General features: G+C 39.5%; 1 protein-coding gene across 3 annotated transcripts in view; it reads left to right on the top strand.

Moving 5' to 3' along the window:
• The first annotated feature begins 275 nt into the window (after positions 1-275).
• The window catches only part of GRIA2 (glutamate ionotropic receptor AMPA type subunit 2), a 153,045-nt gene continuing 135,529 nt past the window's right edge, over positions 276-17,791 (top strand). For all 3 annotated transcript variants that reach the window (XM_055336198.1, XM_055336197.1, XM_055336200.1), the window contains exons 1-2: positions 276-772; positions 1,312-1,452. In XM_055336198.1, coding sequence (XP_055192173.1) covers positions 685-772; positions 1,312-1,452 — 229 coding nt within the window. In that variant the 5' untranslated portion in view covers positions 276-684. The remainder of the gene's footprint in view (positions 773-1,311; positions 1,453-17,791) is intronic.

The following is a 17,791-nucleotide window of genomic DNA, read 5'->3' as shown; positions in this document are numbered from 1 at the left end:
GGAGCCGGGCGCTGTCCTCGGTGCTGAAAGGCAGCGGCGCTCGGGGGAGGCGCCACCGCTCGCCAGAGCCGACGCACGCGAGGCCGCCGGGGCCGAGCTGGGCGCGGGGCGCGGGGCGCGGGGCGCGGGGTGCGGGGGAGGGGGAGGGGGAGGGGAGGGGGAGGGGCAGGGGAGGGGTTGGGCGCGCGCGCCGGCGGCCTGCCTCGACTCGCGCACGCGCGCCTGGGACTGCCTGGTCCTCTGTGACTTGCGGGCGTGCGTGTGTGTGTGTGTGTGTGTGTGTGTGCGCGCGCGCGCGTGTGAGACCGAGGGGAGAGGGAGAGGAGCGCACGGGAGGGCGCTGGATATTCCAAGACACTGGAACCACAGCGGCAGCTCCGCTGAAAACTGCATCCAGCCAGTCCCCCGGACTTCGCGAGCAGGCGCGGGGCGCAGGGCGGCAGCAGCAGCCCCCGGCAGGACCTGGGAGATAGCAATTCTTCTGCCTCCGCTTCAGGTTTTTAGCAGCTTGGTGCTAAATTGCTGTCTCAAAATGCAGAGGATCTAATTTGCTGAGGAAAACCGCCAAGGAAGGGAGAGGAGGAAAAGGAAAAAGAAAAAAAAAAAGAAAGAAAAGAAAAGAAAAAGAAAAAGAAGAAAAAGAAAAAGAGGGGGTATTTTGTGGATGCTCTACTTTTCTTGGAAATGCAAAAGATTATGCATATATCTGTCCTCCTTTCTCCTGTTTTATGGGGACTGATTTTTGGTGTCTCTTCTAACAGCATACAGATAGGTAGGTACCCTTTTGTGCTCTGCTTTTGAATATCGTGCCTAATTGGGTGGTGATCTTTGTTCACCGTGGACAGATTAATTCATGTCATGTAGACTTATGTCATACCTTGACTGCATTCCAGATTTAAGCCGCCTAGAATATACATGTTTTTCTTAGCATGCAGCGAAGGGGGAAACGGCTGGGGCTTTGATACGGTAGAGGGAGCGGTGTTCTCGTGTCGGGTCCCCACATTTTATTAATTTTGCCTTGACCTGCTCCTGTTGGTTCGGATCCGCGGGGTGGGGAGGGGGGGTGGGGGGGTCTGAACGCCAAGCCGGTGGTCCCCGGCAGAGGCTGAGGTTTCTGGCCCCCTGCCCGGCCCCGGGCTCGCGCCTCTGCCCTGACCCCTTGGCTACGGTTTGGAGCCGAGCTCGCCGCTGCCCGGGTCGGTCGATGGGCTCGTCCGGCCTGTGCGCGGGGGCGAGCGCCTCGGGGCCGCCAGGCTCCCCGGCTCCGTGCCCGGCGCTGACACCCCTCTGCTTGGTGCTTGTTCTCCGCAGGGGGGCTGTTTCCCAGGGGCGCCGACCAGGAGTACAGTGCATTTCGGGTAGGGATGGTTCAGTTTTCCACTTCGGAGTTCAGGCTGACTCCCCACATCGACAATTTGGAGGTGGCCAACAGCTTCGCAGTCACCAACGCTTGTAAGTAATGAATATTCATGTCCTTTGGAGGCTGCCCGCGGAGCGCCCGCGAGGGCCGGGTGGTGCGTGTGTGTGGGTGTGAGCGGCTGCACACGCGCGTGCGTGTGACGGCGCAGGGAGAAAGTGGCTGCAATCTCGGGGACCCCCGCGGGCGTGGTGCGGGGGGGGAGAGGGAGCAAAAGGCGTCGAAGACTGTGCGCACTAGGGTGGTGGCGTGGGGGCTGGAGCAGGAGCTGGAGCTGGCGGGGCCCCCAGCTCGTCTCCAGGCTTCTGGAGAAGCACCCCCGCCCGCACCCTGACCGCAGGGAGCACGTTGGGGCCCCGGGGCGCGCGGCGGGGCTGCCGGAGGGACCCACGGTGGACCGCCCGCGCCCCAGCCCGCCCCGGGGTTCGAACCCGCGGGCCCCGGTCGCCCGCTTGGACGGGACGAGGTGTTGCGGGGGCGCGGAGCGGGGTGCGGGCGGTTACGTAAGGCCCACCGAGGGGCGCGCGGGGAGCGGGGCTGACGCAGGCCCGGGGCTCCCGGCGGGGCGGCGGGCGGGGGAGGCCCGAGCGCAGGGGAGCCCCCCTGGAGACCCGGCAAGTCGCCGACTGGCCATTGTCGTGCCTGCGGTGGCCCCGCCGGCGACGCCTCCTGCGCTCGGGGCCCCGGGGCGCGCGACGGCGCTGGGCCCGGCTGCAGGCGCGGCCCCGGGATCCGGGCGATCGGGGTCTAGAAGGTTCACAGAGGGGCCCGCCCCCGCCTCCTTCCCTGCACCTGCCGCCCCCCCCCCCCCGCCCGCCGGACCCCGGGACCCGCCAGGCTTCGCTGCCCTAACGTGCCCGGTGCTCAGTCCACAGCTGGGGGGCACGGGGGGGGGCTCACACGGCCCCCGGCACGTGGGCCCCTCTGCCCCGAGCTCGCTGCCGCGTTCCCACCTTGGCAGCCTGCTCGCCCACATCGGGGTGAGGGTAGCTCGGCCACGGTATCGGGAGCATCGGGGCTCCCTTTGAAACTACCACCCCGGGGACCCCTGGGGGCTCAGCGGTTGAGCGCCTGCCTCCCGCCCAGGGCGTGACCCCGGGGTCCGGGGATCGAGTCCCGCGTCGGGCTCCCTGCGTGGAGCCTGCCTCTCCCTCTGCCTGGGTCTCTGCCTCTCTCTCTCTCTCCCTGTTTCTCTCATGAATAAATGAATAAAATCTTTAAAAAAGAAAAAAAGAAAAGAAAAAGAAACGACCACCCCTCGGAGGAAGAAATGGAGCAATTCCCGTTTACAGACAGAACAGGGACATGATCAGGGTCACGCGAGATGCCTACCGTCCGATTGTTTATAAAGAGCCCATTTGGGAAGGTTTCAGTGCTGTAGATTTTTTTTTCAAATGTTGAGATCAAATGAGAAAAGACGCCGAAAGGGGCGGGGGGTGCAGGGAGAGATTGAGAGGCCGAGACCCAGAGGGAGACTTAAAGCGGATTTGCAGCTTTAAGACCCAAAATCTCCGTAGAAGAACATGAACAATATCTTGAAAATGTTCAGTACAGGGATACATACAAAGAAGCCGCGGTAGTTTAATGATTGCAAGTTTTTCTACTTGACCCATCGCCCTACAGATTTACGTTACTTGATTTGACATCCTAATTCTATTTTTTTCCTGAATTATGAATTTAACATACACCTGTGCTAAGCATCTACTGTCTGTTCACTGTATGCCAGTGTGCAAATGCTTGAAAAGTACTGAGACCAAGGCCAGTCTGTGATTATTCAGAGAATGTAGATTTTTAAAACCGTGTGAGAGTTCATGGACAGGGTACGCTTTTGAAAATGGTCAGTGTTTGAGAAGTTCACTCACTGGGGAAAATAACGGGACGGCTTGATTGAGAAAATGACAGCGATGTCCACTGCATAATATGAATATTCCTTTATTCCAGGAGAATTTGAAAGACTGTGTTGGGGCTTTGTTAAGATTAAAGATTGTTTTCGGTTTAGGTTAGGTGACTGGCTTAGGTCCTCAGTGTCAATATTTTTGAATAGATTTATTTTTGTTATAGATTTTATTGAAATAAGATTTGCGGACAGAAATATATATAATATATAATTCCATGAATTTCCACCCATAGCACATGAAGTTCATCGAAAACATACATGCACAATTTCATTTGATCGCACTTCTGAGAAACGGGGAAAGCCAAATCTTCATTTGGTACAGATTTTTTTTTTTCCCCTCAGAAAACAAAGCTGAGTGCATGTCTCCAGATCCCAAAATTACTCTTCCATGGGTCATTATTCCAAGACTAAAACAAATTGTGGTGAGCAACTAACTGAATGCCTTTTTAAGTTTGGCATGTGCCGCTCCATGGTATAAGTAATCTTACCGATTGCTAAAGAGAACTAATGAGACATTGTCATACAAAAGAGACACATAGGATAGAATTTTCTGGAGTTGACTTTGACTCGGTGACTGAACAAATAACATTTGTGACTCAGTTTCTTCATTCCCTTAGGAATTTCACAATCTAGAGCTTGTGAAATGAATTGGAGTGTTGTATCCTTCTTCATCTCTTTTTCTTTTGCCAAGGGCAAGAGAAAACTGTGAAATTAGTTTAACTCTTTATGTTCACGTAAGCTACAATCGTGAAGTCAGTAGTCAAGAAATGAATGGAAATCTCTATAATCAAATTTGTCAAGATGAGGCTTGATCATTTTAATCCTGCTCAGGGTTTTTCTCCAGTGCTTGTCTTTTCGGTCAGGAAAGTTCACTATTCTTTACTATAGGAAGTGGAAGCAGCAGCAGCAAATATGTTGACAGTGAAAACCAAAATGACTTTTTCTAACCAAAATGACTTTTTCTAATTTCCTCCAGAAATCTAAGGTTTTTTTTTTTCTTTAACTCCATTCTTAAAGTATGTATCATCCATCAATTTTCATAAAGTAGCTTGTTGTTTCACCTAGTTAAACGGTAAAAATCCCATAGGGTTAAATGTGTGCATCAAGAAAGTGGAGTTTTATAACTTAATAATACAATTTCAAGATAGAAAAGAAATTAGCTCACTAATTTAATTTTGTTCCTGAGATAAAGGAACTTATTTGGAAATGCTTAGGTTGACGTTGATGCAAGGATCCAGCACTGTCCACCAAATGGTTAAGGTTATGCAAATGGAATGAAGTCATTATATTGTTAACTGGGTAAAATGTGCAGGGCACCAAGCTCCCACGTCTTTCCCTTTCACAGTCACAGTGGGATAAGGAAAGTACCTGTTTGTTCCCATTTGTTTCCATGGGTACCTGAGGAAATGAAGACAGATTTCCAATTCTTTCTTTCTCTCTCACTCCCCTCCATCCTCCCCCCCTTCCTTTCCTCTTTCTTCTTAGCTAGAGGTAGTACAAAATTTTTTCCCCTGAAAGCTGTTAAAACATAAGCCTTTAATATGAGAAAATTCAAACCATAAAACCAGAAAAAAAAAAAAAGACTAGCATCTGATGTATTTAACAGTTCAGACTAGAGATGGGCTTCAAAAAATTCTCCCTCCCTCCTCCCTTCCTTCCTTCCCTCTTCCCTTCCTTCCCCCTCCCTCCTTCCTTCCATTCCTCTCTATCTTCTCCCTTTTTCCCTTCCTTCCCTCCTCCATCCCTTCCTTCCTTCCCTCTTCTTCCCTTCTTTCCCCTCTCCTTCCTTCCATTCCTCTCTCCCTCCCCCTTCTTTCCTTCCTTTCCTCCTCCTCTCTTCCTCCCCTCCCTTCCTTCCTTCCTCCTCCCTCCTCCCTTCTTCCCTTCCTTCCCTCCTCCCTCCCTTCTTTCCCTCCTCCTCCCTTCTTTCTCCTCTCCCTCTTCCCTTCTTCCTTTCCCCCCCTCCTCCTCCCTTCCTTCCTTCCCCCTCCCTCCTTCCATTACTCTCTCCCTCCTCCCTTCTTCCCTTCCTTCCCTCCTCCTCCCTTCCTTCTTTCCCTCCTCTTCCCTTCTTTCCCCTTCCTTCCATTCCTCTCTCCCTCCTCCCTTCCCTTCCTTTCCTTCTCCGCCCTTCCTTCTTTCCTATCCTTCCTTCCCCCTCCCTCCTTCCTTCCATTCCTCTCTCCCTCCGCCTTCTTCCCTTCCTTTCCTCCTCCTCCCTTCCTTCCCTCCCCCCTCCCTCCTTCCTTCCATTCGTCTCTCCCTCCTCCCTCCCTTCTTTCCCTCATCCTCCCTTCTTTCTCCTTTCCCTCTTCCCTTCTTCCCTTCCTTCCCTCCTCCTTCCTTCCCTCCTCCTTCCTTCCCTCTTCCTTCCTTCCTTCCTTCCTTCCTTCCTTCCTTCCTTCCTTCCTTCCTTCCTTCCCCCTCCCTCCTTCCTTCCATTCCCGTCTGCCTCCTCCCTTCCTTTCTTCTTTCAGTATTTATTGAGTGCCTTCCGGTTGTCAGAGAATAAATGAATACTTTTCTCATAGGAGTTACTTTGTTTTTAACCTTTTCCTTCTTCACTCTTCTGAGTAGCTTTCAACATCTTGTAGACCTTGAGGCCTCCAGTATGCACTGGCCATAACGGCCTTAGGTCTAAGAACCTTAGTATGAGGATGTGAATGTATTCTAATAGTTCTCCTACAAAAGCAATGTATTACAGTAATTCAATTTTTTTTGAAAATAATAAATTTGATTTTGTCATATGTGTACGCACTGCATATTGTATATATATAGTTGAAAAACCCCGCAGATTTTAGGAAAATACTAAATATCCTTACATTTTCCAAAAATGTAATAAACTGATTCTGTGATCATTACCAAAATTTCTTTAAAATAAAACTGTCTAAAGCAGCTACAAATATGAGTATTGGATCCCATAGGGCTTTAGAATGAAAACTTTTAAAGATTAAAATTCCTCTTCAGAATCTTTTCTATTTTTCTATGAATGACTTTGACAAATCGCTGTCAATTTTAAAATAATAATTTTATATTTCAATTCTATAAAACTATAAAAATATTTCAAGAAATAGCAGATAAAAATCTACTTTTTCTCTAAGCCAGCAGATGGGGATGTTGGAGAAAGTATTGTTCTTTCATAAAACTGTTGCGCACACTAAATACCTTTTGAGACATTGTAAACACATTTATTTAGAGAAATTGAAAAAATATATAAAGGGCATTTACTTTGAATAACTTCACTTAACCTGTTGTTTGAAAAAGAACTCCAAGGCCTTCTAAACAGAGTGCCTTTGAATTTATATAGATTATCTTGAATATCCTTGTAAAATTGATTAATAATAATAATAAATAATTAATAAAGGCATCCAGAGACAACATTGATTATAAATGCTCTTAGAAATGAGAGAATTTTAAAATTGTATTTTTTCGGCTTTTTAACTTTGCTTCTCCAAATATCATTCTTAAGGTGTATTTCTTATCATTGAATTTTAGTTGAGGATTGTTGGAATCGTGTATCTGTGTTCACCAAATTACTGCATGTTTGCTAAATCTTTATTGCATTTTGCATGAATGCGACTGCGAATATGTACATATATGTGTGAACATGCATATGTTTGTGTGTATAGATTGTAAGTGGTTATAGATGGCCTAGGCTACCATGTCTTGCCATTTTTACTGAGGCAATTTCTAAAACCTGGAGTTACCAGCAGATGCAAAAATTTCGCAAAACTAGGATCAACTTGGATACTATTAAGCAAAAATAAAAATACGTGGTACCATGGACACGTGTACCAGAACACAGTACCTTACAATCTGGTGGTGTATTGTTACATTGAATTTGGGGTTAAAAAAAAAAGAAATAGCTTTTTATATGTAAGGATAACTAATTTGTCACTAAGGTTTTTTTTTTTTTTTGTAGTTAAACTTTCATACTTCACTTATTACAAGAGAATTTTGAGAAAATGATACATTATTCTAAACAGAAATCAGAGAATCACATCAGACATTCTATTTTACGATAAGAGAAATTAAGTATTTAAATACAAAAATGAAAAAAATAAATAAATACAAAAATGCTATATGAAAGATAGAAACTTAATATTAATGAGAATTTATCTCTGTGCTATTCCTTTTTGAGGTCTTGCAGGCTTAACCTGCTGACTCAAGAGATATGGAACAGTTCCGTTTCACATCAAGCCTTTAAAGTGATAAGATCATTGCACTGTGACATTATGACCTTAGAATGCTGATTCATGCTCAGACCTCAGATCCTCTCATAATCTCTTCCAATAACACTACAAACTTTTGAACCTCCTAGATGCCCCCCTCCCCCTATCTTAAGGAAAGCTGCAATTCTTTCCTAATTATTCCAGCATACATTGCTGTATAACTGAGTCTTCAGAGTATGGTTTCTTCCTTCCTCTTCCTCTCTTCCTTCTCTTTCTCCTCCCCTTTGAAAAAAAGTCAACGGAAATACTTAATTTGCAGAACAAATGCTATGACAGGAAATAAAATTTAAATTTAAATAGGGATTTTTTTTTTAAGTGAACAAAAGATACATTACACAGCTAAAATCTTGTATTCGATTTAAACGTTTGATTGGGATAGTAGTAGCTACTGGATAAATTATATTTCCTTTTCTTGTATTTTTTTCCCAAATGGATTTTACTGAAGCTTCTCTAGATATGATTAAAATATTAGCTGTTTTGTTATGGCAATTTTCAGCTAAAATTTCTGAGATTTTTCTCCAGTGATTTGAATAACTAATTGCCAAACCTCTTATACGACTAGGTCTCTTCACTACAATAGGGTAATTAGTTGTCAAGTTCAAAGTTAAAATCTCAAAATCTTCCCAATTAAAAAAAAAAATCAAACATCACAATGTTTTTCAAAGCTGATTTTACTGATTTGGAAAAAGAAAGATGAATGTGGTTCTCACAGTGCAGTTGATTACGAATCTGACACCTATTATTTTTCAGTACTATTCAATTTATTTTGTCATTTTCAATAATTTTAATTGATAGAATGAAATCATCTAAAAATTAACCTAGGTAATGAAAATGTGGCCTTCTTCAAGGAGGCAGGACCATACCATTGTTGTCTTTGTATCCTTTACAAACCCTACCTAGTTCCTAGTGCACTGAGGGACTTAGTGATTATTTGTCTAATTAGACACATTTAATATTATAGCAGATTTTCTTATTATAGAATTATATCTTTTAAAGTCAGGATTTTGCTTTTCCAATCCATTTTGGGTTCAAAAGAAACAACTTACTTGGCGTCTGCCTCATATCCTATTTAGATAGAGGTATAATATATCTTTCATTTTCATCTACAAGCTGGATATGTTCAAAGTTATCATCTTTATTCCTTATGGTACATTGTTATATGTTAAAATGATTTGCTGAAGATAAGTAGAATATACCCTTTAAAGAGGATTTACAAATGCTGTTCCAGTGATGCCAAAGCCATGGTTGGTGCTAGTGGTTAGAACACGAGGCTCCATTATAAGGGCCTTGAGAGTGGGTGTGCTCAGCTTCCATTTTAGTTTCAGATTTTCCTGAAAATGTGACTGTACATATTCCTTGAATGGCTTCAAAATTGTCAGTCTTCCCCCTACGCCCACAATATAATATACAACAATTTTCTGTGTTAATTTTTCAGTGCAATTTTTTTTGAAGTACCAAATTACAGGGTTTGGGTTTTTTTTTTTTTCTTTCTTTCTTTTAAAGGATATCTCAGAATGAGGAGTTTATGGACAGTTTATGGTTGTGGACTAGTTGCTCTAACATTTGCACTAACGTGTGTGATTTTTTTATATGTGTGTGTGTTTTTTTTTTTTTCTGTAGCAGTTTACCTTTAGGATTTATTTTCCAGTAATTTAGCTTTGCCCTGTTTTCATTCAATTGATAATTTGCTTTAGCAGAAATACCTCAACTTGTTATAGACTTTTAGTTTTTGTAAATTAATTAACATATTGAAAAAATCATTTAAAATGTTTCCTAGTGATTTGTAGCTTAAGGTCAAAGCCAGTTTTAAAACTGAGAGCCTTGACATTTGTAAGTGTCTTCAACTGGATAGAATAAATAAATTTGGGAGAATACAGGGTTCATTGTAGGAAGGGAATTTAAAAGGAGAGAGTTTTCTTAGATTGCTTTCATGTTCATATCTTTTCACATTTCTCAAATAAAAGACACATGCACCCATCATGGTTTTACTATTTAGATTGTTCTTATAAAGAATTTTACTTCATAGTGTCATGTAGTTTATGTATGGGTTTGTTGATACCTATGTTTTTTCCTTACTATTTCAGTATTTAAAATACGAGCACAAACTGGTTTGAACTGAGTGCCTGAATTTTAGTTTGTTCAAAAGGTTTTGAATAAGTCATCATATTTGTATAGAATTTATTAACCCTTCATGTACAATTCATTGATAAATACTATGATATTCACTTTTTTAAAAAGATCTTATTTATTTAAGAAAGGGCATGAGCAAGAAGAGGGGCTGAGGGACAAGCAGACTCCCCACCAAGTGGGGAACACCATGCAAGGGCTTCATCCCAGGACCCTGAGATCATGACCTGAGCCAAAGTCAGATGCTTCACCCACTGAGCCACCCAGGCACCCCTGATACTCACTTGTTTTATGGTCCACTCACACTTTCACTCTGCTTGAATTTCAGTGACCCTCATGAGATACTCCTGCAATGCAAATATTTTTGGTCTTAATTTTACAAATTACCCAATTATACTGAAAGGAATGATAGAAATATGGTTATATAAACTGAACAAAATTATATTAAAATACAGTGATTTTACCTGTGTTTTACCGGATTTTTCATCCTTTTAAGAGAATTTGGCCTTAGTCGGTTATTTCTAACTTCAGCATAATTTTAATTGAAACTCAAGTTACATAATTTGATGTAAGAAAAGATTTTCTCAGATTGTAGCCTTTGCAGCTGATATTAAGGCTTTACATTACAGTCAAGTCCTATTCTCTTTCAGATTTAGTTTTCATTCTGCAATTCCCCTAGCTCTGGTGTTCATTTCACTGCAGTTAAGGATGTCAGCAGTTTAATCATATGTTTTTTATTTCTTATGCACTACTAAAAGGATAGAATGGAATAAATATTTTGAAATAAATATATTCAGGCCCAGGGGGAAAGTATTTCTTTTCTTTATTATAAATCAAAACTGCCAGATTTCTTAAAGTGTGGGAAGAGGGCCATGGAAAAGCAAGATAAATTCTAAGAGGCAGTGTAATGTGGTGTACCAGGTAGGGCAGTAGGAATTGAGAACTGAATGTTCTTCCTTAAGCTTCTCTTTGACTTGGAGTACCCCAATTTGCAAGTCTATGGTCAGTCTTCACCTACACTGGCATTGAACTACTACGAAACAGTGAAGTCTAACATTAATATCACTTTTGACAAATAGAAACTATTAGCTACTTCCAGAGGAAGAAGGAAAAGAGGCATCTTTCATGCTTCTATGCAAAACACCAGCTTTAGACACTGTATTCTTTTGAGCTTGTAAAAAAAAATTGTGCTTGGTAATTATGAGGTAAAATACTGAGTGAAAAGTTTCGGAAAACATTGTAGATAAAAATATGTAATGTGGAACATCCTACTAGACTTTGAATTTAGGAGGGGCGTGTGCTGAATCATAACAAACTTTACCTCCTATTTGGGTTCCTGAGACATTTGTAGCAACTGAGCAACTGCCTGATAAATGCTAATAGGGCTCATCAGTAGAACACAGAAAAAATTATCTTTTAGTGTGTTATCCTGGGATTTCTTCAACACCTAAATAATATTTTAACAATCCTAGTTATATTTAAAAATATATTAGCATCTTAGAACATTCAACAAAATTAATGATAGTTCACAAACAATGTATAATTTTTGTCATTAAAGTAAATCATTAAAAAAAATTTAAAGGACATTTTGGCACTGAAATACAGAGCACAATGAGTAGTTTCAATCCAAAGAATAAGGATTATAAGGGTGATCAGTTTGGTCAATATATTTGAAAATATTGTCATATATATTTTAGTGATACTAATTTGGAACATTTTTAACTTACTCCTTAAGGGCTTCATGTAAGCTATTTATTGTGGATTATGAATGTTAGAGAGACTGTTTTCCATGATCCAGCTACCACAGAAATTGCTCCTACAACTCTAGAGTTGTAGAGCAACCACAGGAGGAAGGGCTTCCTTTAAAAAGAAAAAAGAAAAAAGCCTTTATCTCAAGCCTTTGGCAAAGAAAATTCTGGAAATGATGATCTCCAGGGGTGATAGGAAAGGCGTGTGCCTTGCTAGTTTTTCTGGAAGGATACATTTCCACTTATGTCATGGTTTTTTTCTTTATTCATGTGTTGTGAGGAATTGAAAAATTCCAATCTTGTTTTTAGTTTCCATCTGAAATAGAGATATTGAGCTTTAAAATTCCCAAGCACTTTCACAATTTTTAGCTTTATTTGTTTTACCAGCTTTTTTGTTTCTACAAAATTTTGGTGTTATTACTGATTTACATATGGAGAGGAAATTTTAGGAAGCCAGGCAACAATTCACAGGAAATGTCAAGACACTATGTAGCTTTAGTTCTTTGATGGGAAGAACTAGAAATCCTCATCTTTATACTCAGAACACAGACAAGTCAAGGATTGTCATCTTAATCATTAATGCATACAGTTTGCAGCTTGATGTCATGGATGATAGAATAGCATTGACTAGGAGTCTGAACCTGGAACCAAATTCTAGTCCTATTGTTCGACGAGTGGCATTAGACAAATGTAATCTAGGTGAGTCTCAGTTTCCACCTTTGTAAAAGGGAATCATGCAATACAAGGTTGTTTGGAAGGTACACAGTGGGCATACACACCCTGTACTGTGTTTGGCGCATCTGATGGCATGAAAATGAGGCAACTCTTACCGCTACTTTCTGTGTTAGGACCTTTAGGCAGTTTTGACGTGTATTGATATAAGAGGTGGGTGATCAAGAAAATTGAATTTCTGGGTTCTTGTTGGAACCTGTTCCTACTGTGTGTCTACCAGGGCAGGGCATATGTTGTTTGGTGGCAAAGACGAGACTAGCAAAATAAACCACATAAGCCACTTAAAGTTATGCTTCGTGCACTAAATTATGAAAATGATTTTTTAAAGACTGAAGGTGCTGAAACCCGGGTGGTACTACATCTTTCCCTTTGTAGCTCTTCACTTACATTTAGGATATCAGCAACTTGGAACTCTTTTATCCCTGGTAGATCTTTCTAGCACGTAATTAAGATATTGTCTGATATCTTTCTTGAACTGTGCACACTATAGATTCCTAATGTTTTATTTCACTTAATTAATTACACTATATTTATTTAAATTAAAAGCGGTCAAGAGAACAGAGGCTTTGAAGTCAGGCAAACAGGTTTGAATATGATCAATAGCTTTATGATACAAAGCATGTCTTGCTCTTTGTAGAATGAAGCTGTTTCCTTCTCACGCCTGATATTATTGGGGGGCTTAAATGAGAAAATGAATGGCCTTAATTAGTTTGTCGTAAATAATCCAAGTATCCCTTCCTCTGCGTATCCTAACGCTTTACTGGAAACCAAACTGCAGGCTCACAGCAATGAAGGAGAATAAAATTCTTGCCTTCAGAGAGCTTATGTATTTGATTGTTTTGTATTTATGTCTCACTTTCATCTTTTCAAAAACACTTGCAGGTCTGTTTGGTCTCTACTGTAGTAGCTATGTAAAGTTTATAGGACAAATGGAATTATTATATTGATTTCCAGATAAGAAATCAAATTAAGGGAATTGTTCTAAGCTACTGCTGGTTTGTGGAGGAGCTCCTGCCTGCAAAACAAGCCCGCTGCTTCCTAGGCCAGAGCCTTTCCCCATCCTAGGTGGCAGTGAAGCTAGGGTCTTAAAATGAGCAGATATGGGTTTGAAATTATGGCTCCAACATTTACCAGTTATGTGACTCTATATATATATCAGCTAAACTTTCAAATCATGTTTCTTCTTCTGTAAAATGAGAGTCATTATGATACCTGCCTCATAATATAACTGTCAAATTTAAATGACAATAGTTGCCCAATATAATACAGTGATTAATTGCTAATTTTAGTGGTTTCAATCTCCTTTTGTGTATGTTAGTTATATATACTTGGCTTCATCCTTTTGTTTTTTAAGATTTATTTACTTATTTGAGAGAGAGAGACAGGGAGAGACAGAAAGAGAGAGAGATGGGAGGAGCAGAGGGAGAGGGACAAACCGACTCCCCGCTAAGCACACATCAGACACAGCCTTGCCACTGATTCCAGAATACTGGTATCATGGCATGAGCCAAAATCAAGAGTCAGGCATTTAACTGACTGAGCCACCCACGTGCCCCTTGGCTCCATTCTTATAGATGCATGGAAGAGAAAGTAGCTAAGGAGATCTAATTTAGCCCTCTATGTAATTTTTAAATGAATAAGCTTCTTTAATATGGCCATTCCAACTAATATTAGAGATTAGGGTTTTATTCTATTGTCATTGTTAGGAAACTGATGAATATGCACACCTTATAATAATTTTAGTGTGTTCTTGATCCACAAACCTTCCTTCTCCCCCAAATTCAACAGATAGAACTGAAAATCATGAATAAGTTAACAAAAAGGTAGATTCTGGTTAGCTTTAATTGTGAATATCTAATTTTATTCAGTTACTGATTTTATCATCAATATATTTGAGCAAGTAAAAATGATGGTAGATGTTTCCCATGAATACAGTGACCTTAAACACAGAACAGGTTCTTTGTGACTTCTTCCCTGTGGATCAATTATCTGCAATTTGCTGCTGGTTGGTTGGCCCATTGTCAGCTTCCCTGCAAGTTCCTTCCTCAGCAGGAATAAGGGAGGCTCTCTTTTCCTGCTCCTGTTGTGTTGGAAAGGTCTCAAAGGTTTTGAAAAACTCTCAAATAACTATTTGTCTAGAAACCACTTCTTTTGGAGAATAGAGAATTCTTTTGGAGAATTTTCGAGGGCATGTAACCACTGACAATAAGTAAAAATAAGGAAAGCCCATGAATGAGCTAAAATGTTTCTTTGTTTATAAACTATTCATTACCTCATTTTAGGTTAACTTTCATTAATCTGACGCTGCCTCTTATTGCAGTAATCAGCATGTGAAATCTTTAGGGTGTTAAGAACTTGGGTCAAAGGTATTCTTTTAAAACAAATCCATATATTAACAAGATAAAGTTATATTAGTGACTTTTGATTTGGACTGAGGTAGAAGGCATCAGATAAAAGTCAAATTCTTATCTTCAAAATACTTATGTCAGCCTTGTTAGTATGGATCAAAACTTTTAACAGGATTTTCTTCCTTACCTCTTTTCTCAAACTTTTAGCAGATTTCTGTTTTATGCCAATCCCTTGATGATATCTGAGGTGACAAAGAAAGATAAAGTTTCTGTGTTGGAAATTATTCATAGGTGCAAGATCTTTTTATAACAAAGGTAGTAGTTAATCTAGGTCGGCTAGGTGATCTTCTTATTATGTTTGTGTGTAGTCATGGCTTCTAGATTATTTATAAATATTCTTAAGTACCTTGGAACTACATTTGAATCAAAGTATCTTAAAAGTAGAAATGGTAATTCCAAAAATCGTGAAAAAAAAACATAAAATGGTCTTGATGGAAGCTGACAAATAATGATCTTATATGCTGATTTAGAATATATTGTTGAAAGATGGGTGGCCAAATGAGGAAGTAGTGCTACTAACTATAATATGAATTGAAGATTTGTCAAAAAGCATTGTAATTTTTGAATCAGATTTGATAATTTATATTTTGTTTTGCATGATTTTCTTTCTTTCCTTTTCTGCCAAAATGTTTTAAGTTATTTGAACTGCTGTACACCATGGAAATTGCTGGGTGGTCTTTATATAAATTAATTAGATATGGGCTATATTATATAATTGTCATGAATACTATTTTAACTTGTTACTGAAGAATTAAGTTACAATTTTAAAATAGTTTTATGAAATAGTTAAAAATGTTGCTATGTATGGTTACTTTGAATAATTTGAACTAACATACTACTAGTTCTCTTGTGAGATTTTGTATAATCTAAACTTTATTATAGCAGTTTGAGTATTTCAGGTAGAAGATTCTAATTATCTAAAAAATGATGTTAGGGCACCTGGGTGGCTTAGTTGGTTTAGTGCCTGACTCTTGATTTCTGCTCAGGTCTCGATCTCAGGACTGTTAAGCTTTGCCAGGCTTTGTGCTCAGTAGAGTGTCTGCTTGAGATTCTCTCTCCCCCACTACCTTGCTGCCCCTGCTCCCCATGCTTGTGCTCCCTCTCTCTCAAATAAATAAATCTGAAAAAAAGATGTAGTTTTAATGTGTAGAAAAAATATAAAAGAATTAAAATATTTGTGGATAATAAAATTTTGGTATTTTGAATGATTTAAAGCTTAAAACATGGAAAAAATTAGAATTTAGATTCTCAAGGTCCTAACATTTTAAAGTTTAAAAATTCTGATGAAAGTAACTTTTACATATGGTAATTTTTTACAAAAGGGAATATAATAAATATTTAATCTTTTTCTCTGCCTCAATTCTTTCAGATTTCTGGAAATTCTAGTATAAATATGCACTATACTGTTTGTATCTTGATTGCTTCTGACTTGGCAAAAATTGGAATGCTGCTTTTATCTGTAGGGTTTCCTTTTTTTTTTTTTTTGTAGTCCTTGTTTAGTATTCTCTCGTTATTTAGCTCTGTCTTTTGTTGGTGATTTTTTTTCTACCTTTTGCTATCTATTTTAATATCGTGTGCAAATGAGTTTACAGAATAGATTCCAGTGAGTGGAATAACTGAATCAAGACGTGTTTGCATTTAGAATTGTGCTAAATGTCCAAAAAAGATTGATCAATTTACAATCCTACCTAGAGTGTGCGAGTGTGACTGTTTTCTCCTGATCTTACTACTAGTGTACAGTATCAAATTTTTAAAGCTTTGTCACTGATATTCAACTGCTTAAGTTTATACTGATAACTTTTTACTAATGCTAAAAGTTTCTAAACATTATTATTTGCATTTCTGTATGTGTGTGTGGGTGTGTGCACTCATGCACTTGTTTGTAACTTTACCCAGTTTTCTGTTGGGCTCTGGATCTGTATTACTTATGGATGGATATACGTGTTAAAGTACATACTTTATTATGTCATGTGACTATTTTTTTTCTTTTAACCTGTTTATGATTTTTCAGAGTCAAAATTTTAGTTAATGATTTTTAAGAATACACATATTCTTATATTTTAGTCAAATTTAGGAATTGTTTATTTTATTGCTTCAGGATTTTTATGCCTTGCTCAGCAAGACTTTTCCCACTTAAAGTTATTTAAAGAAAAACAACTGCTCATTTTTAAAATTAGTATCCATCTTATTTTGGTTTCATGATTCAGAATAAATCTTTGATTCATCTGGATTTATTTGATATAAATACTAAAGTAAGGATCTAGCTTTACTTTTTTCTTCATAAGGTAACCCAACTGTCACTACATATAATGCTAAAAAATACATTTTTTTCCTTATTGACTTGAAATGCCATCAGATACTCTTCTTGAGTAAACAATTCTTTAGGCAGTTGGAAACAGACAGGGAATCTACCCAGAAAATGAAATAAACAAGACTGAAACTCTATTACAGACAAAGGAATGTAAAGTAATGCAAGATAGTTGTTTCCTGAGTGGTGCTATTCTTGTAAAGTGTGCTTTTGTGTCACTGGGTCTCAGATCCATAAAAGAGGATGTCAGATTTTGAACATTAACTGAGCCCAGAGAGATAAATAAAGGATTTTGTTATGTTTTTTGGCTTGTGTCACAACACTAATATTACTTAAATGGACAGCTAGTTTTGCATATGTCTCTACCTATATCAAGGTTTAAGTAATGGGTTATGACTATGAGTTGGCTTTTGAGGATCACTTTGAAGTTAATTCAGTGTAACAATCCATATGTGTTCACAAATAGAATATTAAAACTAAAGACCACAATCCATATGCAATGAAGAAAGGTAAAAGAACTCAGATATGCATGGTTTTATTAACTAATATATAGCTTCAGCCTCAATTTGTTGTAAGAGCTTATTATATGGTCTCTCTAAAGCCAAATATCAAGCTATTTATGGCATAAATCTTATTTAAGCTGGAATGCTAAATAAAACACTAATCTGTCACTTGCATCAAAAAATACTTTCAGTTTATCTTATCGTATATGATATGCACTGCGTATTTTTGGCCAAACATCAGGGAAAGTTATAAATCTTTAGTCACTGCATTCTGTGGAAGTTTGAACTTAATGTGGCCTAACATACATTTTCTAATACATGTTCTTCCCATGATCATTAAAATGTTAAAATGGGAAGATTTTGACTTTCAACATAATGATTTTATAAAATATATTTCTTTAAATTTCTGAAAGACTCTA

This window comes from Nyctereutes procyonoides, unplaced genomic scaffold, assembly GCF_905146905.1.
Source record: "Nyctereutes procyonoides isolate TBG_1078 unplaced genomic scaffold, NYPRO_anot_genome, whole genome shotgun sequence".
NCBI classification, from domain to species: Eukaryota; Metazoa; Chordata; class Mammalia; order Carnivora; family Canidae; genus Nyctereutes; species Nyctereutes procyonoides.
This window is presented reverse-complemented; position numbering and strand designations above follow the sequence as displayed.